This window comes from Prionailurus viverrinus, chromosome A2 (genome assembly GCF_022837055.1).
Source record: "Prionailurus viverrinus isolate Anna chromosome A2, UM_Priviv_1.0, whole genome shotgun sequence".
Taxonomy (NCBI): Eukaryota; Metazoa; Chordata; class Mammalia; order Carnivora; family Felidae; genus Prionailurus; species Prionailurus viverrinus.
In genome coordinates this window covers 75786168-75813725 of record NC_062562.1, presented here as the reverse complement: position 1 = coordinate 75813725, position 27558 = coordinate 75786168, and the positions used below count along the sequence as shown (strand labels likewise).

General features: G+C 44.0%; 1 protein-coding gene across 2 annotated transcripts in view; it reads right to left on the bottom strand.

The window, feature by feature from the left end:
* Nucleotides 1-27558, bottom strand: part of AMPH (amphiphysin) — a 250025-nt gene that overhangs the window by 70919 nt on the left and 151548 nt on the right. For both annotated transcript variants that reach the window (XM_047851074.1, XM_047851075.1), the window contains exons 6-11: nucleotides 20692-20799; nucleotides 18435-18520; nucleotides 8647-8722; nucleotides 7683-7765; nucleotides 5351-5489; nucleotides 4153-4281 (exon numbers count right to left, since the gene is read on the bottom strand). In XM_047851074.1, the coding sequence (XP_047707030.1) occupies nucleotides 4153-4281; nucleotides 5351-5489; nucleotides 7683-7765; nucleotides 8647-8722; nucleotides 18435-18520; nucleotides 20692-20799 (621 nt within the window). The remainder of the gene's footprint in view (nucleotides 1-4152; nucleotides 4282-5350; nucleotides 5490-7682; nucleotides 7766-8646; nucleotides 8723-18434; nucleotides 18521-20691; nucleotides 20800-27558) is intronic.

The following is a 27558-nucleotide window of genomic DNA, read 5'->3' as shown; positions in this document are numbered from 1 at the left end:
GGGATGGAAAATGCTGTCTTGAAAGAATAATGTGGGGCACCTGGGTGGCTCAGTCTGTTAAGCCTCCGACTTCGGCTCGGGTCAGAATCTCACAGTTCGTGGGTTCAAGCCCCGCGTCGGGCTCTGTGCTGACAGCTGAGAGCCTGGAGCCTGCTTCAGATTCTGTGTCTCCCTCTCTCTCTGCCCCTCATCCACTCACACTCTGTTCTTGTCTCTCAAAAATGAATAAACTTAAAAAAATTTTTAAAGAAGAATTCAGGAACACACACACACACACACACACACACACACACCATAAGAGATTTCTTTCAATTTAGGTTCTTGGGAGGGAAAAATAAAGAGGGCTGGCAGTTCCATTTTTGTAATCACAAAACCAGAGAAGCAAGGTCAGCCCTGTGGTCTTGACATGAGGATCTCTCCCTGTAAGCAGGTAGGGATACTTCCCAGAGAAGATTCTATGATATAGTTAAGGTCTGGGGCCATTAGAGGGCTCTCTAGGCCTAATGGATTTGTTTCCAATCCCCGGATGCACTCAGGAGGGACTGTCGCCACCGTGAAGCTTGGTGTACGAGACGCACAAATCCATCAGAGGTGAGGAATATTTCAATCATCACACCGGGAGCTTCTGGGTGGGATTAATACAAACACTCTTCTTCCCCACTAAGTACATGATAAAAATAGCAAACTGGGGACATAAACCTATCTGTTCAATGTAGACTGACTTATTAAACTTTTAAAAAATATCACAATAAAACTGAAATGGACCACTCCATATGATCATAAATATCATGTATCTGGGAGAGAAGAGCTTTTCAGATACATCTCAGCTTTCTAGCTTCCATGCAGCTGGCATTGCATTTTCTCCGGGCATTTCTGTTGATTCTTTTTCATCATCTATCTGTGCCTATCTAAAAACATCACAGCCCTGATGAGACCGTCCATTCCCTTAGAATATGTAACTTGACATATACTCTGATCAACACATCTAATATTACAAGCACACATGTACATGCACGTGTATGTACATGTAAGTCCAATTGCCCGAAATATGGAGTATTTCAAGTCATACTATTTTTTTTAATTTAATGTTTATTTATTTTTGAGAGAGGGAGAGAGCGTGTGTGAGCAGGGCAGGGGCAGAGAGGAGGGGGAGGGACAGAGAGAGATGGGGAGGGGCAGAAAGAGGGAGGGGGCAGAGCATCGGAAACAGGCTCCATGCTGACAGCAATGAGCCCAATGCGGGGCTCGACCTCACAAACCGCTACATCATGACCTGAGCCGAAGCTGGACGCTTAACCGACTGAGCCACCCAGGCGCCTCTCAAGTCACACAATTTTTAAGTGCAGCAGTTATACATGGTCGTACATGATATACACTTGACTCAGCTGGGTATTTCCCTGGGAGAAATCTGTTCATTCACTGTGGTACTTTGTCCGTGGCCATATATTTGTGCCACGGGGAAATCCTGGCCTAAAACAGTGGTTCTCACGGTGTGATCCCATGACCAGCAGTTGTCAGCATCACTTGGGAGCTTGTTAGGAATACAGATTCTTGGCCCCCACCCCAGAGCGGCTGAATCAGAAACTCTGGCCGGATGTGACCCAAAAGGAGTGAGAGAACGCACACTGGCCCTGTGGGTATCAAAAGAGGAATGAGCGACCGAGGGGACTGTCAAGATGCTTCAGGGACAGGCGGCGTCTGCATAATTTTATTTTATCTTTTAAAATGCTTATTTATTTCTTGAGAGAGAGAGAGAGAGAGAGAGAGAGAGGGAGAGAGAGAGAATCCCAAGCAGGCTCTGTGCTGACAGCGCAGAGCCTGATGTGAGGCTCGAACTCACAAATCGCGAGATCATGACCTGAGCTGGAACCAAGAGTCAGATGCTTAATGGACTGAGCCCACCCAGGCGCCCCAAAATAAAGCTAGATTCTGTCACTCAATAAGCAAGGAAACAGACTGAAACATAAACCCTGCTTCACTCCCTTCTCTGGACATCGTGACATAAGACTCACAGCCATTTAGTCAATGGAAATGCTCTGGTCACATGCTGTGGTCCACCACAAGAGCCACGTTACCGCAGAGTCAGAAAAAACGACAGAAACCTCCTTCTGCCTCCTCTTGATTAAAAGAAAACAATATAAATGAAACTGAATCCCCCAAAACGCACCCCCATGATGTCTCTGGAGGTCAGTTCTTTCAGAATCCCCGAGCACACTGATGGAGGGGACACACAGCCAGTATGGGGGAAGGGGTGCTTTCCTCCTCTTGCCACAGCCTTGGAGTGCTACACAAAGACAGCCAGGCTGGGCCCGGTCCAGGCCCCCGGTTGGTTGGTTCTGCTTAGAAAGCCGCTTCCTCTTCCTCTGTCCCCGATTCCTGACTTCCCATGACTCCTATGCAACAGCATCATGAGAGTTAATGCTCTTAGAAGCACTCCGGGCCCCTGTCTAGCATTTGCAATTGTAAAAAGTGCTGTGATGCTTTTCTTTTCTACCAATGAAGAAACCTTATGTGAGCCAGCAAACTGCAAATAAAAAAACATTTTAAAGGAAAGAACACTTTTGAACCCCATCTTTGCTTCGGAACTAGTCTATGTGTCATGTTGCCTCTACTTTCGCTGCCTCAGGTGCTAAATGGAAGGGTCTTCAGCTAAGTACATGTGGCTTCTGGGTGACCACATTCTCTGTGGAGGGGACCAAGGGCAGGTTTTTGGAGGGTACAGGGGAAAGCAACCTGAATAAGGGTATCATCGGCCGAAACACCCCCTATTTGAAAACTGATGAAGCACCAGAGAGAAGGGAGCTGAGCTGTTAGCAAAGACAAATGGACAGCATAACGTGGAAATGAAAACTGCTCACGTTTGGTGCCAGGCCAACAGCTGGCTCGGAGAGAGCTAGCCCTGAGGGCATCTGGGTATCCACAGACATCATTTGTCCCTGCACTCATCCACGTGCAATTCTCCCTCCTGGAAAAGAGCTGCTAAATCACATTTCAAGGCCTCGTTAGCGTACCAAATCCCACATCTCATACAAACAACAGAAGAAGGACACTATTAGCTGAAAGTATTGTGCCTTATTGACGAATGCCCTTAAAAGCAACGACACATTACGACGGGCTTCCGAGTGGCTATTTTCTGAGTTCTCTGTTATTAGTGCATTATTTCTGTTATTGTCAACAGGACGTGATTATAATTGGGATGTTGTACACAGTGTTGTTATTGATGTACTCAGTAATTACAGGGCTGCATTCTCACATCTTGTAAAATGTAGGTATTATTTCTGACCCTGAGGACGCTGGGAGCAACTGATACTGGCACGATTTTTCTGGGGACTTTCACTCTTAAAACAAAGAAATGGCTTTGATGGCATCAGGAACAGCTCTGGAAGTCAGAAATCTTCATTCTTGAGACAATGGGATGACCAAGTCGCCAGCAGAGGTAGACTTGCAGTCCACAAAGGTAGCTGTACCTGGGGCAGGTGCGCCCCGGGGTCTTTGAGACCAGGGCAATTGCGGATGCTTCTGTTTGCCAAAGTAGGAAGGTCAAAAGGCTTAAAAACAGTCATCTCTTTTCATTGTATTTTCCTATTCTCTACTAGGAAGCAATACAAAAGAACTAACATAGGGCACAAAGACAAAATTCACACATACTGATGTTCCCCGAAGTGCTGGTAAAGAAACAGAAAAATTGAAAGCTACCTGGTCCATTCCTCAGATGGAATACTCTGGTTAAACATCTTCTTTTGAAAAAAGAAAACAGTAACATGGCATGAAAAAAAGACGCTCAGTCAGATGAAGTAGAAAAGTCAGGAATACATAACAATGCCATCTGAATTTTATGGTACAAATTCGGTATTTACCTAGAAAAATAGACTGAAGGAAAATAAACCAAAGTGCATTCATTTGTGACTATGTCAGAGTGGTATGATTTAGGGGATTATGAAAATTCGTCATTTCACACTTTTCGGTGTTTCCAAACATTGTGTGTACATCTCCCATTTGAGAATGCTTTAGACATACCAAGTAATTAACAAACCTGATGACAGCTGAAATGATACTGCGGGCTCTAACGTCTGCCACTTTTAAAGCTGGTCCCTGAGGGTCCCTCTGCCACGGAACTTCTGTGGACATCGCAGCTCCATACGAGGCACTTACCTGCGAAGGTGTCGTCACACTGATTTCCGGAACAAAGTTGTCCTCAAAGAAATTGATGATGTTCTCCTGCTGAAGTTCCTTTGTTGGAGTGACTTTGGGCAGAGGTGGGACAGGAGGCCCTTTCCTGGTCTACAAAACATCAGAAACACAAGCAAGCTAATTCAGCCAAAGACGGCACACGAGATGTGCAGAAATGCCACGGAACAGTGCTGGGCGGACGTATCGGACACTGACTGAAATTTAGATACGTGTACAGAAACAAGAACACCTGATTGAGCAGAGAATGCTATCTCCCTTGGTGGCTCTCTGAGCATCGACAAGCAAGGGCCCCGTAAGAAATACTCCGGCAATGCCACTCCATTCATCTCAACACAAGCGCTACACGCAGGGCCAGGTGCCTATGCCTCTAAAGTTAAAACTAAGGCAACACCTTTTGTGGAGTCAACTGAAAAGGATTTCTCATTTTAGCAATAAATTGGAACTTGAACACTAACATCAGGAAAGTTTGTCACTGGAATCACTGAGACCGCCCATAGGTAGCACACATTGCACTCCCCAAGTGTTTTCAGGAGTAAGAACTTGACAGAACTATTCCCTGGATCTTCTCACGACTTGCCTTACTTTCAAAGCCTGCACCGCACTGGAGACTTTGAGTCTTCCTGTAGGAACTTCATCTTCACCCAAAGTGGGGAAGACAAAGGCGGCCATGTTTCTCTGTATTTACCTTTTCTAATCTTTCCGGTTTCCCCCAATCATTTCTTCTAGACGCTTTTGTTGAGCTCGTGCGCCACACACTGTGGGTAGTACCCAAACTGTGAAATGGCGTATAAACATCACGGCTTTCTTGGCCATACTTGACCCAAGGGTAAGCGAAAGTGCTGGAGGAAGGGAGGTCCTAGCAGAAGGCAGGACCGATCAGAGCCTTCTGAAAGCGAGAGGTGGGAGGAGAGGAGGGCATGGAAGGAAGCTGAGGTTGTGGAGAGAGGTCTCAACACACTTAAACGTAGGGTGCGTGAGGATGTAGGGCTCCAAACTGGAAAAACAGCTTGATTCCTTAGTGGCCATCACAATGCCGACAGCCTTGAAGTCTCCCCAACTGGAAACTCCTTTTGATGCCCCAGGACCCCGGGACTATCCCAGACAGGGGTCCTCACGCCGAGTTCTTCCATTTGTCCCAATGTACTTGACCTCTTCCTACCTGTGAAGGTGACCTAGGCCTTGCCGGTGCAGGAGACGCAGGTGCCAGCGTGTGATTGGGACTAGCTGTTGGGCTCGGGATGGGCGAAGGCTCCTCGGGCGGCGATGGGGTCTTTGCGATGCGGAGAGGACCAGAATCGCTGGATGAACAAACACATGAGAGTCAGCAACGGGCCGTCTAAAGAACAGCACTTACGTTTCAGGGGTCCTTCAGCCCAAAGGAATCCTGAGGCACAATAGGTTTTGGCTCTCGTTTAGCCCCCTTCTAGGTTAATTCTGGCTGTTATGTACAGTATTTATTATCCACTGGATGCCAGACCCCATTCGTAATACATCATCTCTAACCTCACAACACCCAGGCCTTGCTGTCCCCACGTAAAGCGGGGCACAGAGAGGTTAAAAACCCCTGAAGTCACTCAGCATTTTGCTGGCTCTGAATTCAGGCCTTGGGAATGCAAACCCCTTGTTCTCTCCACTGTGCCAAACAGGCTCTGCAAGAATCTTCCAAAGAGAAGCTGAATTAGCTGAGCCACTTTCAACTTTTGATTTCCTTCAGAATGTTACTAGGTCATAATCGATAGAAAAACCCACCCTGAAAATGATAAATTTTACGTTAAAGGCATCCTCAGGATAGCGCTGAGTAGGATTTTATGAGTCTTTTCTGATAACATTTGGAAACAAATTCATTACTTGTTCCCCTTTCTACACCTTATAAAACAATGACTGAACTCAGACACCTTGACAGGCACGAACGAATTATGTGAAGGCAGAGTGTCAGCAATGTTTCCTGAGAACCCACCGCATTTCTGGCACTGGGCCAGAGGCGTGGGACCAGCTCAAAGGTGATGAACGGGAGGAAGGCACTTGGGACACATCCTATTCTCTAAGACCTTCTAACGTCTACAGATTAAAGGAACAGCGTCTCTACCCCAAAATAAACTAGCGCATACACCACAACATGATCTACATATTCAAGGGAGTGAGTCCTGCGGGGAACACGGATGGGCCACATGATTGAGACTACGTGCCAGCAATCATGTCCTCTGTCGGGAAGCGCGGATCCAATCTACACTCAACAGGGAGCCCACTGAGCTCACTCACCACCTCGTTCTGCGGAGGAATGTTGAAAAAAACCAAAGGAACATTTGGTAAGTGGCCATGGCCTCACTCTGTCTTCATTTTATCTGATTCAGCAACACTGAAGTGTTCAGACACGTTTGTTTCACGTCTCTACGAGGGAGGACCCCCCTAAGTTTTTCACGTGCTTTATAGCCAAAACACCCAATGTCATTGCGACGTTCCTCTTACAACTTCCTCTTTGTTCCAAGTTCATGCTGAGATACTATATTGGAAACAGTGCTTCCTTCCACTCCTTTCATGTGTTCTTGTAGGGAATGTTCTTTCCCTTCGAAGGATAAGAGATCCTAAATGCTCACTTGGGATAGCAGCTGTAGCAGAGACTATTATGAGGATGGCTAATACAAAGAGTATCATTTAAGAAAATTAGCTCTCTACAGAGAAATCCAAACACTAACATGGGTAGGAGTGTGTGTTTTTATAAAGGTATATGTAGGACTCTATATGATGATTGATGTTGAAATTGCAAATAGAGAATGTCAGGACTGCATATTACCTTACAAGCCATTTAGTTCAACACCATCTTTTTTTTTTTTTTTCTGTTGATTAAAAAAATTAGATCTTCACCCAAAGGATTAATGGACTCACTCAAGGAAGGCAAAGCCTGTTAACTGCAGGATCACAAACCTGAAAGCTGGGTCTTCTGATTTCCAGCCCAAGGCTCACGAGCCTGCCTTCCTTGAACATATGATGCCTGAGAAGGATCGGTGTATTTGACCGACTGACTCATAGAATCAACGTGCAACAGGACCGAAACAATGCAGCGTTTGCAAGGTCAAGTCAGGAGGTAAGATGATGGTGAGGTGTCAATTACTTCCCAAAATGGATTCATTGAAGATCCAGCACTGACGATAAGCATAAGGACTAAGTGCTGGGAGTTTAGAAATTCCTTTCTTCTCCAAAGAAAGTAACAGGCGCACAACCAGAAATTACGTGTTAAAAATGTATACCCTGGCCGACAGGTCCCGTGGAAAATGGAGACAGGCAGATAGTCAATTCTACGGTGACAATGACCAAAGCCCACAGTGAGTAAATCTAAAGGCTAAAGGTTAAGGTGAACACAGAACAGAGTCTGACAGTGGAAAGGCTCCTTAGTGTTAGAGTTTTCTAAAAGGATTAAAATAGCATGGGCTGGTGCAGACTGCAGAAATTGCGACAAGCATTGCATGAACTTGGGTCTGAAGAACACGGCCTACCTGGGAGCTCCTTGAATGGTGAAGGCCTTGTCAGCGTGCTGGTCGCCCAGCTTCGTCATCACTTCGTACAATTTGTGGCAAAGCTAAAGGGATGGAGACCATTGGTGTGTTAGCTGTAAGTCATTCTGGTGCCAATTCAGGCTACTGCCCTAAGAGAGGAGGAAGTGTTTACTGAAAAACTGAGAACCTTAACGACAATAGGGATGGCCTCAGGATACCTTTAAATTCTGCAAATGGACAATCTAAAACTCATGTCAAGGGGCGCCTGGGTGGCTCAGTCGGTTGAGTGTCTGGCTTCAGCTCAGGTCATGATCTCGAGGTTCATGAGTTCAAGCCCGGCGTCAGGCTTTGCGCTGACAATGTGGAGCCTGCTTGAGAGTCTCCCTCTTTCTCTGCCCCTTCCCTGCTCTTTCTCTCTCTCTTTCAAACTAAATACATAAAAATTTAAAAAAAAAAAAAAACATGTCAAAACTGAAAGGCCACAAACACAAATAAACCTTTAAAAAACCAAAATACATTTCTCAACCAGAGTACAGAACGGAAAACAAACCCTTATTGTTTCTGCTGACTCTACTAGAGATAAAGTCGTACAACCACCCTGCTGAACTAAGACAATATTAGCTGACGACAGGACTGCTGACTGAATGCTCAGATACCAATTTTTCCTCAGCCTCAAAAAGTATCACTTTTAAACGCCAACTTTTAAAGCTGACTGGAAACAAAAACCAAACAAAACAAGACTGTGAGACTGTGACAGGGAGAAAAAGCATTTTGGAAGAGGAACGAAGACCGGCCAGGATTCCTGAGGGCCTGGAGGAATACTGGAGAAATACCACTGAGAGTAATAACACGCTATGAAAACAAACTCGCAAGTAAGTGACAATGCTACACCATTTCATTTGCTTTCAGAAAAAAAAAAGTTCACTTATTTTATGTTCCATAAGGAAAAATAATCGTTACTTACCACCGCTATTTCCTTATGAAACTTGGCCTCGAGGCTGGAAACATTTTTGAAAGTGTTGACATAAAACCCAACTCGTCTGCCATGTAGAGACACAAAGAGGAAAGAAGAATAGGGAAAGACCGGTCAGCAAAACCGCATTTGTAATGGCAATGAAATGCATTAGGAACAGGTTTCCTTTATATAATTGTGACTAACACTGGGCCACATCTGCTGGCCCACAGCACGATCTCTCCAAAGGCAGTGGACGTGCGGAGACAGTGGCTCTCACACCGTGGGGAACACCGGGAATGCATTTCAGATTCTGCAGGTCTCAGATAGGGGTGGAGGATGTGCATTTAAAAAAAATTTTTTTTTAAGTTTATTTATTTTTGAGAGAGAGAGAGATGCAGAGCGTGAACAGGGGAGACAGAGAGACATAGGGAGACACAGAATCTGAAGCAGGCTCCAGGCTCCAAGCTGTCAGCACAGAGCCCAGCACAGGGCTCAAACCCATGAACCGTGAGATCGGGACCTGAGCCAAAGTCCAATGCTTAACTGACTGGGCCACCCAGGCGCCCTAGGATTTGCATCTCCAACAGGCTCTAGGTAACACTGAGGCTGCTGCTCCTGCAGACGGAACACATTTGGAACCACTGCCCTAAGAGTCTGCTTACATTTTAGACGTGTGTCTTGTAAAGGGCTGGAGAGAAAGAAGCTTATCATTAATTTTTATGACATATACATACTATCATTTTGGATTCTGAAATGTGGTGGACAGGGAGAAATAGAAAACCTACCGATTAACTACAATTCCTCAGCTAAAGTAAGAGGGCCAAATAAAGACACAAGGTGTCCATTCACAGTATCTCAAACAGGTTTGTGAAGCAAAGCCAGGGGGTGGGACTTTTAAGTCCCTAATAGTAAGCACACCCGTCAACCCCGAGGGTTCAGCCCAGTACCTCCTGAATGGGCTCCCTTTGCTCTAAATGAGGACACTGTATTAATTCAATCTTTCTGAATCCATCTAATAAATTACTACTTTGATTTCATTCACGTTCTTGTTTCAATGACATTCTCAAAAATAACTCCAGAATCCTGACTGGTTCATGAGATTCTAAATCCCAAGTAAGAACTTAGATGCCAGAAACATTAGACAGGCCAGATATATGGAATAAACATATACTCGGCGGGGGGGGGGGGGGAGGTTGTAATAAGAATAATTTATTGTTTAATATATAATTTTGTTATTTAATAATAACTTATTACTGGGGAGTAAGAATGTGCCTGTACACAGGAGGGCCCCTCTTATTTAAACAATGACATGAAAGCATAGATAAAAGGGGACCTTCCTATTTAGCCGCGCCTTGTGCTGAGCAAGATTCCAATAAGCCGAGCGGACGAATGTTCCATTATCACTAAAGCCAATAGAAAGAGCTGCCATGTAATAGACACCTTTACTTATTTCCTCACTTAATTCTTGTAACTACCTCCAGGGTAGTGAGCCTCATTTACATCCAGGTCAGCCGAGGCACAGACATACTAATTGTCCAAGGTCTCGTAATTAATAACCGGAGAACCTGTGTTTGGATCCAAAAGGAGGAAAACCAATAGAAAAGCACGGACTGTGTGACAAGAAATTCTGCTTAAGCACGAGTATCATGATTTCTGTTCTCTCCAATGAATTAGGGTTTAGAATTTTAACAAGATAAAAGATAAAAACCCAATTTAGAGATTCAGAGATGAAATAATGTTTAAGTACCATGTGAAACTCCAGTAAGGCTTACTTTTTCTACGTCTTAACCTGTGCCTTAAGTTCCTACCGTGTTCCACGTAATTTTTTTTTATTTTAGAAGACTAGTTTATTTGGGTTTCCTTCATCTTTTCAGCTTTATTGAGGTATAGCTGACAATTAAAATGGTGAGATATTTCAAGTGTACATTGTGGTGACCTGATTCACAATTGTGAATGGTTCCCCCATCTAGTGAAGTAACACAGCTCTCACTTCATAAATGTATCCTGTGTGTGTGAACATTTAACTTCTACACTCAGCACATTTCAATTATAGAATATAGTGTTATCAGCTATAGTTACCATGTTGTACATTCCTCAGACCTTACTCACAGCTAAAAGTGTATACCTTTTTACCAACCTCTCCCTATTTCCCCCACCTCCTAGCCCCGGACATCCACTTTCCTACTTTCCACTTCTATGAATTTGCCTTCCCCCACCCAGATTCCACATACAAGGGATACCATGCAGTAGAATCACCTCGCACCCATCAGCACGGCTGTCATCAGAAAGACCAGATAACAAGTGTTAGCAAGGATGTGGAGAAAAGGGACCCCTTGTGTACTGTCAGTGGGAATGGAAATTGGTACAGCCACTGGGGAAAACTCTTCAGAGAGGTAAAAATAGGACTACCATACGACCCAGTGATCCCACTTCTGGAGATACGTCTGAAGGAAATGAAACCAGGAACTCAAAGAGATACAGGCACTGCCCCATTCACGGCAGCGTTATTCATAAGAGCCAAGAGATGAAAACAATCCAAGTGTCCATCAACCGGGGAATGATTAAAGAAGGTGTGGGGTGCCTGCGTGGCTCAGTCGGTTAAGCATCCACCTTCGGCTCAGGTCATGATCTCGCGGTCCGTGAGTTCGAGCCCCGCGTTGGGCTCTGTGCTGACAGCTCAGAGCTTGGAGCCTGTTTCAGATTCTGTGTCTCCCTCTCTCTCTGGCCCTCCCCCGTTCATGCTCTGTCTCTCTCTGTCTCAAAAATAAATAAATGTTAAAAAAAATTAAAAGAAATACATACATACATACATACATACATACATAAATAGAAGGTGTGACATGTATATACACACACACACACATATGTATATGCATATATACATACAGGATACGTACACCTGCATATATATATGAATATACATATACACACAGACATATATTATGTATATTATTTCATATCAAAATAAAAATAGGTGAATTGAGAGACATAATCACTGTAGATACTAAACATTAAGTGGAACATATGTCTCTGTCCGGTTTGTTTCACTCAGCATAATGCCCTCATGGTCCATCCATATTATCCCAAATGGCAGAATCTCCTTTTTTTTTTTGAAAGAGAGCATGAGTGAGCAAGGGAGGGGCAGAGGGAGAGAGCGAGCGAGCAAAACCTAAGCAGGCTCCATGCCCAGCGTGGAGCCTGACATGGGGCTTGATCTCATGACCATAAGATCATGACCTGAGCACTGAAATCAAGAGTTGGACGTTCATCCGACTGAGCCACCCAGGTGCCCCTCCTTTCTTATGGCTGAATAATATTCCAGTGTGTGTGTGTGTGTATATGTGTGTCTGTGTGTATATATTGATAGATGATAGATAGATAAACAGACATATAATAATAAAGAAAATCCTGGCACAAGGTGTTTGGGAAATAGCAACTACTTGGGAGGGTCAGATCAGAAGCTTGGGAGATAAGAATAGTGAGGCAGGCCTGTGTGCTGGGGCAGGGGATCTTCCCGACCGTGAAGTATGCGTTTATTTGCAGGCAGTGGTTATTTGCAGCCCCTAGCCATGTGTGGGACAGGGGAATGGAGAGGACCTGTGTTTGAGGAAGCTAACAAAGCAGCACGTGTATGGGAGGGGAGTCTGCAGGTGCGCTGACAACACTGGGCAGAGGGTCCAGCTCATCATATGTGGCAGAGAAGACTTCCGGCGGCACGGTAAGTGCCAACTCAGGACCCCCATCAACCAGTCATTCCTCATACCTCCCGTCATTCAATTACTCAACGAAGGGCCTATCCACTCTGGGTTCATGCCTAGGGGTGGGCTCCGGGGGCTCCAGGAACACACAGTCCACTTACAGGAGTCCCCGAGGGGAGGATTCATGAACACACACTTCACCCACGCTGGTGAGTGAAAGACGCAGAATGCCAATGTTAAAGTTACCACGAGAGGCCATACACAACTGAATACCAAAAATGAGTAGGTTCAGACAGAAACAGCTACAGGAACTGAGAAGATGGGGGAATTGACAGGCCCTGTGCCAGCTGCGAACGTCTGCTTGAGAGGATCAACTTGGGCTGGCCCGAAGGAGGGTCAGATTTAAATAGACGGCAGGCGCAGATGGATGGGGGAGGGGGTGTAGCTGAAGTTCATTGGCGGGGACTGCTTTGTTTTCATTGATTTTTCACTATGACGAACAAAACCCTAACGATGACCTACGAATTAAAACTCGGTGCATGGCTCGACTATTTCCTTAGAATAAGTGCCTTGAGTGCAAACGCTGTGTGAGAGGCACAGACCACAGAGGCTCTGGTGTGCACTTCCAAGCTGCCCCCACGGGGGCGGGGTCCTTCTACTTCCTTGACGTTCAGTGCGAAGTTGCACAAAACCTTCGGGAATATGATGGGCGAGAGTTTGCCCCCGGCTGCCTTTTATAGTTATATTCCTTCAATTAAAGTTAATACTTTTTTCTTCATTTACTTAATAGCCGTTTATATTTCTTCTTTTGCGAGTAACCTATTCATTTTTTATGTTCATTTCTTAGTGCTCCCCCCCCTTTTATTTAGAAGGTTAACTGCTATTAAACATAGTGATTCTTGGAGACATTAAGCAAAAAAACAAGAATTCCCGTTCTTCTACCTGTTAGTTTTGCTTTCTGATATATAGTGTATCTTGTTTATATCAATTATTATTTAGAGAAATAAGTGGTGTGGTGCCAGAAAGAAATAAAGACCTTGTTTAACACGACTAAATAGATATCAAATGATTTTCTAATATTTTTGTGGCTCATTTTAGAATTTCGAAGTTAAGTCAACTAGGATGTGTTTAACTTAGAAAAAAATGTGTTGGACATTTTTGATGTAATTCGTCCTATAAGGGTTTTCTTCAAGTTATGAAATTGGAGACTCTTTCAAAGTAGGGCCTGCCTGTAAGCAGGTCACTACTACAGGCCTAGCACCTGATACGGCACCAGGGCAGAGCAGGTGTGCAAGTAAATATTCAGTGAATGAACGAATGAGCCAACAAACGTGGCACTCATTCCACTGGAAGGGCATATGCTGACTGTTGCCCTTGGCTTGTAAAAACCTGATGCCACCAGCAGGGAACCAGACATCCACAGAGTACTGCTTTTATGTGTTTGCGAGGTATTCCACACGCTCTTCATAAACAAGGGACTAAGACATTACCATGTCCCCGAAGGACTCCTCTGAGGCATCCTCAGGCCCCTTCAGGTTAGCTCTCAAGCCCCACTTAATTTCTTTATTAAGATGGTTTTTTTCTTCTTGGAAACAATGGGAAGGATTGTCAGCTGAGCTGTCACAGCAGTGCAGGCCAGGACACTCCCCTCAGCACTTCCCTCAGGGAAATCTGCAGGGGTGGGGCTGGGCGGGGGGGGGGGGTCACTGCGACCCCCTCACCACAACCCCCTGCAAAGGAAGAAGCATCCTGTGCCATCCGTCACTTACCAGGGGGGTGGAGTGGGAGAGCAAAGAACTTTCTCCTAGCTGGCCCCTGCTCCTCTGGGCCCCTGACACTCCCTCCTCTGAGATTCATGCCGCATGTATTCGGCCCTGTACGGCTCATCTACCAACCCCCAGGCCGCCACCCCACTGACTGTCCACAGCGCACATCTCCTGATTCCCTTCTCTCTCCTTCACCGAATCCTAACACGAACACAGCAGACCTCGACATCCGACTCTTAAACCAAGAAACAAACTCGTAACTCACATGCTTATTCAAATAAATTCTGCTGCGGATCCTGGGTCTTGCCATCCATGGCTCACAACTGATAGGAGACAATCAAGAGGCCTAATTTCCTAGACCACAAGATCCTCCATTCATTCACTTCCGTTCCACTTGTTGATTTTTTTCTTAATCTCTCTGAGATCAGTGCCCCTTTCCTTCCAGGTTGTCGTCCCCCTCAGGCTCGGCATCTTGCTTTCTCAAGCTCGGGCCCTGTGGCATACCTCTCACCACTGGCTGGTCGCTGTGCCAACACCTCGTCTTTATCCCCCTGTCCCCTACTGGCTCCAGAAATCCCCAGTCCTAAATCATCCCAACCTGTGCCGCCGCCACTGTCGGCTTCTCAAAATGATACCAGTTGTTTCAAATTAATTTTTTAATGCTTATTTATTTTTGAGAGAGAGACAGAGGGTGGGGGAATCGGAAGCAGGCTCCAGGCTCCAGGCTCCAGCACGGAACCCGATGCGGGGCTCAAACCCATGAACCGCGAGATCATGACTTGAGCCAAAACCGGACACTTAACCGACCGAGCCCCTCAAAATGATACCGGTTAATTTTAGAAGGCTTCCCCTGCCCACTCCTCCCCCTGTATCTGCTACCACTATTCCTCAGGCCCAGCATAGTCAAGATCCTCAAATAAGAGATGACATCCTTCTACATCATCAACCATGGCGTCTCCAATGGCTGCAGTCAGGTTTCTGACCCCGCCATCAGCTGGAGCCTGTCTGGAGGCTCACCAAGACAATACACCCTTAGTCTCCTCTGCTTGACCTCCGTTTTGTCAATGATTCTCCTGGCACGCCTTCACTTTTAAAACTCTCGCCATTCTTGGGCTTTTTAAGATACTACTCTCCCGGGCCTCCTCCTACATCTGTGATCATTCCTTCTCAGGGACTTCTGCACTTTCCTTAAATAGCGGAGCTCTCATTCCTCAACCCACCATAGCAGGGAGGCCGGAAGACACAAATGACTGCAATTTCAAGGTGGAGTAATATGGCTGGGAAGAAAACATATGTATAATAAGACAATTTTATGAACTAAGCTTTATTTATGAAAGCCTGCATACGGTCTCATTTTACATAAGGAGAAGTCCTAAATGCAGACAATCAGGATTTACAGGCAACACCACAGAAGTGTTTTTAAGTGCCAGCTTCAGGACGTATAAACGCGACGATCTTCGGCAAAGTGTTTAACCAGTATGATCCCGAGCTTCCTCGTTTGTAAGGTGGGGATATATGCAATTGTGACGATTAGAGGTTATGTGTGTAAAGTGAATAAACTGATACCTGGAAAATACAAAGTATTCAACAATAATGAACGCTCTCTTTTCCTCTCGTATAAACACAGTACATACAATTACTGCGGTTGAATAATGTAGGTCTAGTCAAAAACCATGGTATATATAAAGAGTATATACAAAGGCCCAAGCTAGGATTGGATCAAAGGGCAGGACCTGACTGACGTAAAAAGGAAAAACCCTTGAGTGCAGAAATAAGTCACAGTGGATTAAAAAGCATTGAAGCAGGGCACTGGGGTGGCTCGGTTGAGCTTCCGACTTTAGCTCAGGTCATATCTCACGGTTCGTGAGTTCGAGCTCCACATCGGGCTTGCTGCTGTCAGCACAGAGCCCGCTTCAGATCCTCAGTCCCCCTCTTTCTCTGCCCCTCCCCCACTCACACTCTCTCTCAAAAATGAATAAACATTTAAAAATAAAGAGCACTGAAGTATTTATATTGTATATGGCAGATAAGGGGAATGGCTTCTCTCCAAAACTTGTCCTTCAAATATTCCCATTGTGTTTAAATTCCTCTAAAGTCTGTCATATTACAAGATACTCTGACAATTACTTATTTTGAATGACCAAATACTATCTGGGGAAGACACATAAGCCTGAAACCTCATCAGTCAATGCTAGTTTAGGATGCTTATCGAGAACATTAAGAAGAAATATTTTTGTTCCATACCCAATACGTATTAAGGCAAATAATACCCACCTTTGGGGAATTTTGGCAATTTTCCTGGGAGTATTATCTCATAATTGGAAGTGTTGAGCTTTGTGGTACCTAAGTTCTCATAAAGATCAGTTTAAAAAGCAATTGGGGGGGGGGGCGCCTGGGTGGCGCAGTCGGTTAAGCGTCCGACTTCAGCCAGGTCACGATCTCGCGGTCCGTGAGCTCGAGCCCCGCGTCGGGCTCTGGGCTGATGGCTCAGAGCCTGGAGCCTGTTTCCGATTCTGTGTCTCCCTCTCTCTCTGCCCCTCCCCCATTCATGCTCTGTCTCTCTCTGTCCCAAAAATAAATAAAAAACGTTGAAAAAAAAATTTAAAAAGCAATTGGGTAAGTAATGACATTTGAGATCACAAAAATTCCTTTAGAGGGGAAATGAACAGGAGAACTGTTTAAATTGTATGCAAATCACAACTGGTGTTGGGGATCTTGAGGAAGATGATAAGCTGGGGAGAACTCCTGGCTGACATTTCATGAGTCAGCCTTGATGAGGACAAAGACATGGGTGCCAATGATGTGCATAAAGATTTTGGATACAAGTATTTTTTGAAATATAAGAATGAAAAAATATACTTCTTAAAAAACCCATAATTTCATATGATTTGTGACTTTATCTTCTTTTTGAAATTTATTTGAGAGAGAGAGAGAGAAAAAGCACAAGCAGAGGAGAGAGGCAGAGGGGCAAAGGGAGAGAGAGACTCTCAACCAGGCTCTGCACTGAGCATGGGGTTCAGTCCCACAACTCTGGGATCATGACCTGACCCAAAATCAAGAGTCGGACACTCAACTGGCTGAGCCACCCAGGTGCCCCTATGATTTGTGGTTTTAAATAGGCACGAATGACTCCATGAAAGTTACGAATAGATATCTGCCTCAACAGGAGGGTGATGAGGGGATGGGTGGTGGCAATGAGAATACGGAGGCAGAGACCAATCCAGAAGACCACAGAGAAAGGATAAATTGATTCCTTTGATGGTCCTCTGGCTTCCCATAGTTAATGATGCCAAAGCTTTGAGGCGGGGAGCCCAAGAATGACAGTACCAAAAAGAGAAATGCAGGTGCGGAAAGAATGAGTAAATTCAGATGAGTGAGGAGTTAATTTCACACATGTTGAACCTTGGGTTATGGCTGGACATTGAAGTGGGATGCCCTACAGGCTGATTCTAGAGTGAATTGGCTGAAATATCCTCTAGTTGTTTCAAAAATAAACACGGAGTGGACACAAACATGGACAAACTCTGCCCTAGACCCTCAAAACGCTTACAGTTTTAAAGGATAAGTAGGACCTCCAGAATTTTTAGATAGGAAGGTTTTGAGGATGCCAGTCTGGTTGGAAACCGGGCCAGAGGATTTGTCTTAAAGCAATGTTGCATAGCAAGTGCAAATGTGTTTATATGGCATGGTCGCATGAGGTGCCGATGGAAACTGAGAGGCGGGAGTCCCCACTGCATCCAACAGCTTCTTGGTTCTACCATTGAGGGGGGAAAATAAGACGAGGGATGGAAAATGCACTTAATGCCATGAGAAATGCAGAGTAACCATAAAAGAAAAACATTTAGTGCTTAAAATGGGAATGCAGTTCAGGTTAAAAAGGTCAGAGCTGAAAGCACAGGGTTTGGCATCAAAGCCTGAAGACCAGATGACCCCTTGGGATCAAGGGAGTTCTACCAAGAGCTAATGGGGTATCCTGTAAATTTCAAAGTTAAGGGCAATTCTCCTGTTGCCTCTTTCTGAGATGGGAGACTCCGCTTGAGAAACATATCAAGGTCTAAAAACTGTGTCATCAATATAGCAGCTGCTAGCTTCGTGTGGCTATTTAAATTTAAATGAGTCAAAGCAAAATAAATTAAAAATTCACTTCCTCCACCATACGAGCCATATTCCAAGAGTTCAACAGCCAGCCACGTGTGGCAGGTAGCTACCATTCTGAAAAGCACAGATATATAGATACATAGAACGTTTTGCCAGGTTCGATGGCCCTGAAGCATCACATCCCCTCTTCTTGATCTTCTAAATGGGACACGTACACCCTGCACAGAAACTTTACCTTGACCATAACGATGGTAACTCCTCTTGTAAGTCAACATTAAACTCTTCAAATACTTTCTGTGCTTTCTGAAATTCCTCTTCTGCCTAGAAAGGACACATTGACACGTGTTTACGCTAAAAAAAAAAAATCTCACTGAAACACAAGCCACTGTTATGTACAACAACAGCACTGAACATAAAATAGGAATAGCTTTATGGCATCCAAGAAACATTTTGAGAAGGACAGAAATTTGTCTGGTTATAATCCACAAAACCATTTCCGATAAGAAACACGAAGTCTTACTGAGACACAGAAACTGACTCAATTACAATGGGTGCTTTTGTAATCTGGCAGACCTATTCATACCACAAAACAGGTTAACTGTCACATGCACTGCTCTGCTCTGGATACTGCACACGGATGCTTCCCAAAGAGCTCCCAGTCTACCGGGAAGTGAAAATAATTACATTACAAGATAGTGTTGCAGAGCATGCTATTGGGGAAGATGGTATAGAAACAGAGAAGGTTCCACAGGGAAAGTGATATTCTAATGGACTCTTGAAGAATCAGCAAATGTTTGCTAAAGAAGGGGGTGGACAGACACTCCAATGCACGAAGGTGGCGTTCCCTAGTAGCCAGAATCCTAGCTTACCAATTGTGGAAACTTGGGAGGCTGTTTTCACTTTCTTCACCTTGGATACCTCATTGATAAAATGGGAGATGGTAATGCCTCCTTCACAGCTATTGTGACTATTAAGAAATGACAATGTGGATGATCGTGGTGCCTGGCATCTATGGGGTTGTGCACGAAGCGGAGCTCTTATCATGGCCGCTCGGGAACTGAGGTGTGGGTCACGGGGGCTCTAGCTTAGGATATGTGTAGGGAGGAAGCAGAGGGGAAAGAAAATTTGAAAGTTGAGTAGGATGAACAACCACCAAGTTGTGCAGGGCTCGTACGCCTGCTAAGGAACTTAGATTTGCTTTCTACAGGCAATAGCAGCCATTAAAAGACAAGCAGTGGGGAAACAGATCTAGAGATGTGAGGCAGAAAGACTATTCAGACAGCTGTGTGTAGGCAGACAGGAGGAGGCAAGACTGGGAGCAAAGCGAGTAGTTACCAGGTGTCAGTTAGTTGGTGTCTGTAAGTAATGGGCATACGGAGTAAAAGCTGTGGAAATGGGTTTTCTAAAAGAAAATGAATCAGTTCCACAAATCTAGCCCATAGCTGGGCTCTCTGACAATCACAGGTTATATCTTAGCATTTCAAATTTGGTTTTCTCTCTGAATCTGCCTTTTAGCTTCAACTACGGACTACAAACACAGAAGGAAGTGTGGGAACATGTTACTTTCACTGACCCTGCAGGATTGTTGGGGGCCAAGGTTTATTTTGATCAAAATGTAGGAGTCAGTGTCAGCCACGTGAACTCTATGGTAACGTGCAGAACCTTATTTTTTAATTAAGAATTATGGAAAGCAGCCCGTAGGTACCATGATGCAGTTGAAATTCTGTCCTGATTCCAATCTCCTTCAAAAAGGAAATACAGGCATACCTCGGTTGTTTTGTGTGTGTGTGTGTGTGTGTGTGTGTGTGTGTGTGTGTGCGCGTGCTTTACCTTACAGTAATGTGCAGATAACTGACATTTTTGCAAATTGAAGGTCTGTGGCAACCCAGCACCAAGCAAGTCTACAGGTGCCATTTTTCCAACAGCACTTGTTCACTTCATGTCTCTGTGTCACATTCAGGTAATTCTTGCAATATGTAGGCATCTTCATTATTATTACATCTGTTATGGTGATCTGGGATCAGTGATTATGATTCACTGAAAGCTCAGGTAATGGTTAGCATTTTTTTAGCAATAAAGTGTTTTTAGTTAAGATACGCACGCTGTGTTTTTAATCATAATGCTATTGCACACTTAACAGCCTACAGTATAGCATAAACATAACATTTGTTTGCACCGGGAAACTAAAACATGCATCTGATTGCTTTACTGCAATATTTGCTTTATTGCAGTGGTCGGGAACTGAACCCACAAGATCTTTGAGGTATGCTTGTATTTAATTTTACTCTCTCAGCCTTCACATCGATCTTTTAGGTGTTCAAAATGATCTGATACTTATCTAGCTGTGTTTGTGGGACAAGGCAAGCTTAGGGTCCCCCTACTCCTCCACCATCTTGACTCCTCCCAATCTGCTTGTATTCAATCTTAAAAAGAGAAACTGTCAGAAGTCATAGAACGTAGAGAGTGGTGTCAATGGTGGGATCAATCCTTACCTTAGAGATTCGACTTTCATCCTTCCTCTTGGAGCTCTGCAAAGCTTCTAGATGGTGGCGAGCGCTGTCATAGTCCACCAGCTTCCTGCTGCGTTTTGCGATGCGATTCTGCCAACAAGGAAATACATACAAATAAGGAAAAGGCGTGGTCATAGAGTCTCTTTTTGACTGCTGAAATGTTTCCTTGTCCAGAGTAACCAAATATCTTGACTGGAGATTGAAGTGAGCCAGAATTTCAGCAGACAAATGATACCTGGAAATTCTCCAAAATACACCTCCAATTCTTATGTCAAATGATTTATGTAAAAACCATTAGGTAAATATCTTCCCTTTTGATAGTAATTAGGCTGGTCAGTTGAGGGTAGAATGTACGGTCAAAAATCAGAAAATTTCCAGAACTGGTTGAGGAGAGCAGTAAACCTATACTGTCTTTTAGCCTCTCCTCTAAATCGTGAAGTGTTCCACTTTGAAGATCATGGAAAACTATGTTAGCATTTGTTTTTACACTTCTTTTTTTTTTTTAATGTTTATTTCTTTTTGAGTCAGAGAGAGCGGAGCAGGGGAGGGGCAGAGAGAGAGAGGGAGACACAGAATCCGAAGCAGGCTCCAGGCTCTGAGCGGGCAGCACAGAGCCCGGTGTGGGGCTCGAGCCCACAAACCGTGAGATCATGACCTGAGCCGAAGTCAGACGCTTAACCGACTGAGCTACCCAAGCGCCCCTGGTTTTACAATTCAAATAACACTCACACCAACAGCAATTCTATAAAACGGATTTACTTCCTAAAAAATCCTTCTTCCTAGAAGTATTCCCCAATCCTTTTGTTCATTAGAATCACCCGAGGAGCTTTAAAAATACGTTGATTCCTAGAGACTCCCACTTCCATTTAGGATACAGGCAACTGCAACAAATGTTACTCTCACACCGACAAGAAAAAATGTGGATCATCTATAAAAGGGTAACTCTCATTGATTGTATCAGAGACCTAAGGTCACAAGGCAACAAAGTAATCCGAATTCTTTTATTCAGGAAGAGGGAAAATCCATCCCGAGAAGAGATAAGCCAACAGACCATTTGTGCCAACACACCAGGGTACAGGTAACAGCTGTGGCTACCATACAAGTGGACATGAGGAGGTCAGCTAAAATTTCAACAAACTGTTAAAGGCCTAATGTGGGGTAAGGTATCACTTTGGAAAGCTGGGTGGCCAAGGCACGAGGGCAAATTGCACTCAGGGGTAAGTTCTTTCCTTTGGCCTCCCTTGGATGCTGTGAGAAAGTCTGGGAACACGACACTCCCTTGCAGTGCAGGTGAGAATGAGATGAGCTATGGTTACACAGCGTGGGCACCAAACCACGCCTGTGTCAATGGACATTTTTCTCTTACAAGGCAAAAGCTTTAAGTGGCTTAAGGAGGGAGCGAGAAATCCTCCTACTCACAGACCCCAGGCAGAGATCCACTGCTTGATGGGGAAGAGCAGAAGCAAAACCAGTCTGGCCCTGGGGGAGAGGGGGCGGTGATAGAAACCCCTCTGGCCCCTACGCTACATGCAAAGAACACTGTTCCACAAAGAAGGGTAAATGAAAAAGTCCCTACTCATTCGGGGGAGGGGCATAAACCTTCTGGGGCCCAGAGTCTGACCCCTTTAAGACGCAGAGGTCTGTTCCCACTCGAGCAGGGGCAGGAAACTGCTCAAAACCAACGAGAGGGAAAAAAAACAAACAGATGAACATGAGGGAAGGGAGACAAACATAATATAAAAACAGGGAAGGACACAACAGAAGAGACTCATAAATGTGGAGAACAAACTGAGGGTTACTGGAGGGGTTGTGGGAGGGGGGATGGGCTAAATGGGTACGGGGCACTAAGGAATCTACTCCTGAAATCATTGTTGCACTATATGCTAACTAATTTGGATGTAAATTTTTAAAAAATTGAAAAAAAAATTAAAAAAAAAAAACCAACCACAGATATGAGGCTGACTTTGCTTCAGACAGGCTAAGAAAGCATACCAGAAGACAGCCTTGCCCCCATGATAAGTCCAACACTCAATAACAAGCAATAGCTGCCTCCCACTGGTGGGAGAGCAAATATATATGGGGGGCCCCCTTCTACAATACAAGCATACAAGGAACCAAAATCTGATGGAAACAAGGACACTCAGAAAAATGATCTCGCATCCCCGGGCCTGTCCATGTGGGCCAAAGGAGAGGCAAAAACCAGACCTCAACCCGAGTCTAAAAACATGATAGAGGTTAAGAGAGCAGAACAAGGCATTAGCAGCCCAAGTCTAGAGGAATGTGAAAGCCCTTGTGCACTGAAAGTAACAACAGTACCAACAAACCCAAACCACTTCAATTCATCAGATTGACTTGCATCCCCATGCTGCTGGCCTGACGAAAAGATAGGCCCATTTCGAGACATTAATGTTACTTCAGTCTTTACTATTCTACACATGATGCCTGGGATTCATTCTAAAATTATCACACACACACACACACACACACACACACACACACACACATCCATGAGAAAAAAAATAAAGCAATCCACGAACCAGACTCAGACATGATCCCTCAGACATGTTGGAAATACCAAACAAGAATCGAGTTGCAAAAGGAAGATAACAGACATAAGCAGAGGAATAATGTCTACAGAAATATGGGAACTTTAATAGTCAAATAAAAATCAAATGGAGGGGCACTTGGGTGGCTCAGTGGGTTAAGCATCCGACGTCAGCTCGGGTCATGATGGCACGGTTCGTGAGTTCGAGCCCCGTGCTGGGCTCTGTGCTGACAGCTCAGAGCCTGGAGCCTGCTTCAGATTCTGTGTGTCCCTCTCTCTCTCCCCCCTCACACTCTGTCTCTTTCTCTCTCTCAAAAATAAAATGAACGTTAAAAATAATTGAAAATATCTTTCTAAAAAAATCAAATGGAAATGCTAGAAGTAAAAAAAAAAAAAAAAAATGATACCAGAAAGGAAAAATGTCTTTGATAGGCCAATTGCTGTACTTAAAAAAATTTTTTTTAATGTTTATTTATTTTTGAGACAGAGAGAGACAGAGCATGAATGGGGGAGGGCCAGAGAGAGAGGGAGACACAGAATCTGAAGCAGGCTCCAGGCTCTGAGTTGCCAGCACAGAGCCTGATGCGGGGCTCGAACCCACGGACCGTGAGATCATGACCTGAGCCGAAGTCGGACGCTTAACCGACTGAGCCACCCAGGCGCCCCCCAATTGCTGTACTTTAGCCAAGAAAGAAGATTGCACTTGAAAATCCATCAAGAGAAATTATTCCCATTAAAACACAAAGAGAACTAAGAGTTGAAAACGTAACAGAATCAAGCATACAAGACCTGATATTAAATGGTCCAACACCGTATCAATGGATTTTCCAAAAGAGATGAGAGGGTAAGTCAGAAGAAATATCTGAGGAGATATTGGCTGAGAAATTTATATAATAATAAAGACATGAAAGGGCAGACCCAAGAAACTCACAAAACCCCAAGAAGGATAAACACCAAACAGTACACATCCAGACACTTGACAGCCAAACTGCTTAAAATCAAGGATAAAGAAAAGCAGAAAGAACAAGGCAAAGATTACAGCAGACTAATCCCGAGAAACTATGAAGCCAGAATACAATGAAATGACATTTTTAAAGTACAGAAAACAAAAGAAAAAGAAATCTGCCAACTCGGAGTTCTAGTCCCAGTAAAAATGCCTTCCGACAGTGAAAATGAAAAAGTCTTTTTCAGACAAACAAAAGCTGAAAGAACTCACTTTCGTTATGGGAATTTTAATACAAAGTAGAGCTATACAAAAAACAAACAAAAAAAACCCACAAAAAAACAAAACAAAAAAACATACTAGAAATTATAAAATTCAAGGTAAATATACATGATTTTGGTTTTTTACTTTTAATTGCTTGAAAAGGTAACTGATTATCTAGAGCATAAAAGGAAACAGAAAATATGTACCATGGGGTTTATAACATTTGTAAAGGAAAAACGTCTGATAATAACAGAGGACGGGAGGAAAGAACTGGAAATATATTCTCTATATGAAAGTGCTGTGAGAGTATTTGAAGTTAGACAGGAAAAGTGAAAGACATGTTATAAATTGTAGAGCAACCACTAAAAAGTTACAGACGTATAACTAATAAGCAAATAATAAGCAAATTTAATTAGTCGAGGCAAGGCCCAGGCATCTGTCCTTTTTTAAAGAATTTTTTAAGTTTATTTATTGATTTTTAGAGAGAGAAAGAGAGAGAGAGAGAGAGAGAGAGAGAGAGGGTGGGGAGGGGCAGAGAGAGAGAGAGAATTGCGTGCAGGCCTTACACTATCAGCACAGAGCCCGATGCAGGGCTTGAACCCATGAATCGTGAGATCATGACCTGAGCCAAAACCAAGAGTCGGATGCTTAACCAACTGAGCCACCCAGGCACCCCTGTCCTTTTTAAAAAGATCCCTAGCAGTCCAGTTACAGCCAGTTAGTCCAATCTGAGAACTACAGCAGGAGAAGATCCTTAAAAACACTTTAAATTGTCCATGGAAGGAAGAAGAAAACAACAATAAAATTATGTTTGTGGCACACAAAACAGTCACAACGCACAGACCCTCAGCAACCTCTAGTATGGGTGTTGTAGGGATTATTCCCACTTTACGTATAGAGGATTTTGAGTCGCACGGGATTAACTTCTAACGTGTCCAGAATTGGTCAGAAAGTCTCTGGCAAAGATGAATTAGATGTCAGTTCCCACCATCCCCCACTCCTGCCCCGACCAGTGCCAGGGGCAGGGAGATGCCCGTGAGACCCGTAGGACACAATATCTAAGAAGGCCCTTACTCTCAGGGTCAAAAACGTGCAGAATCAGCAACCCAGAGCAGGTGCCTCCTTTTGGCTTGAACTCTAGTGCCCTCACCTGCCTCACCCAGTCCCCACCCTGCTCCTGACTCTTGGTTACTCTTCCTTCTAACTGCTCCACTATTTCTCTGATGGACCCCATCATTTAACTACCACTCTATGCTATTCCTCTACACCCCCTTCAGGATTGGTGACAGGTGGGTTGGGGCAGTTACTCTCATTTAGCTGCTTCCAATCCCTTTACCCTCTACACCTGCCACATCCAACTGGTGTTAGTAGTGGAAGGAATGGCTGACTCACACTGGCTTAAAGATATGCAATGAATGAGTCTAGGCAGCATGCAGTGATGCCCTTCAGTGAACTCTGGTGGACACAGTGTGCCTATGAGGTGACAGGGCTCATTATTTTTAGCAAACATCTAACTATTACTTTCAAGGGACCACTGGCCCTTGAAGCAATGGTCTTGTGAGACTCTACATAATTCTGATAGAGCTCTGCTTTGTGGATATGTAGGGTCGGGATCGGGGTGGGGAACTCTTCTTTAGTACTTTCCAAGAAGCAAATCTTGATTCTTTGAAGATGAATGTGATTTTTAAAAGAGCCAAAATTCAATTACTTCTGACCCTGAGAATAAGGTGGAAGAGTACACTGGGTCATGTTTTTTGTTTTTTGTTTTTTTGTTTTTGCTCAAAAACAGGAAGTGATGACTCATTTTCTTATGTAACTGACAAGTCAACTACAGAGCAGGGCTTACCAAGGTAGAAGTGACTGTTTTAAAGGCCACCCCTCAGTTTTGTGCTGGAAATACAAATCAATCTTATTTCCTTACCTATCTGATATTTGAAAACCTTGAAAAAAAGAAGTCTCATAAGTGAGGGTCGAGTTCATTCACGTTGGTTTTTATATAGAACATGATACAATTCTTATGTCACCATCCAGTGGCAAATTTCATTAAATAAATTCACTAGTTTGATGGCAAATCATTTAATTAGATGGTTCAATTGAAATTTTTTCAGATTTCCCACTGCACGCTCACCTTATAGAGTAAAAAATTTAATTTACTGTATTTTTCAAAAATTTCAATAAGAACCCCGATTTGGATTCACTTTGGCACACTGCCATAAATGTATGTTTAGGTGCTTCTGCATGGCTGCCAAGACAGAATCTAAATTCCATTTTACAATAACTGCTCAGAGCTGTAAGCCTGCCTGCATTGATGACAAACTGGCTCTTATTCTAGGATTGATTTCAGATGTCAGTGCTGCATAATAAGAACTATAATACTGGGTGCCCTGCCAATCACAGTTGGAAAAATCAAACATCATTCCCTCATGAATGGTACTTCCTAGCCCTTGCTGGTGAGCTGCAGTAAATATTTGGAAATTTGCCTGACGTTTTGACTACATTTGGCCTGTTTGCTTTCAATGGAAGTCAAGGAAGTCAATTGTGTTCCATGCTCTGAAAATTCTCTACTCGGTATTTTTAATCATCAGCCTCCTTTCATTCAATAACCCACTCATTACATAATCATTCAGCACTAACGTGACAAAGTGACAGAGCCTACATCCGCTTCTACCTTCCATTCAGTGAGCAAAGACACAGAGAATAGCTTAAGTGTATCTTCACAGAAAACAGTCTTTCAAATATGAGAAGCAGCTACCCTGTCTATGCTCTAATTCCATACAGTTTCCTTTCCTATTGAAATGCAATTTCCTCAACTCTTTGTCATATGAAATGGTTTCATAATTATCTATCTTGGTTGAAACCCTATGTGTATGGTATGATATTCTAAATGTAACTTCAGAGAAAGAGAAAGAGTGATTCTTTCAGCCTCTTTGCATGATGCTGGCAACACCAAGGCATGTATTTCACTTATTTTCAAGACGTCCAGGTAGATGATATTATTCCCAAATCTCTAGTGTAAAGATTGTTCAGTCACTGAAGGATCATCTTTCTGCATGGCCTCAACCATGGACCTCAAGAAAAGAACTGCTTAATTAAAAGT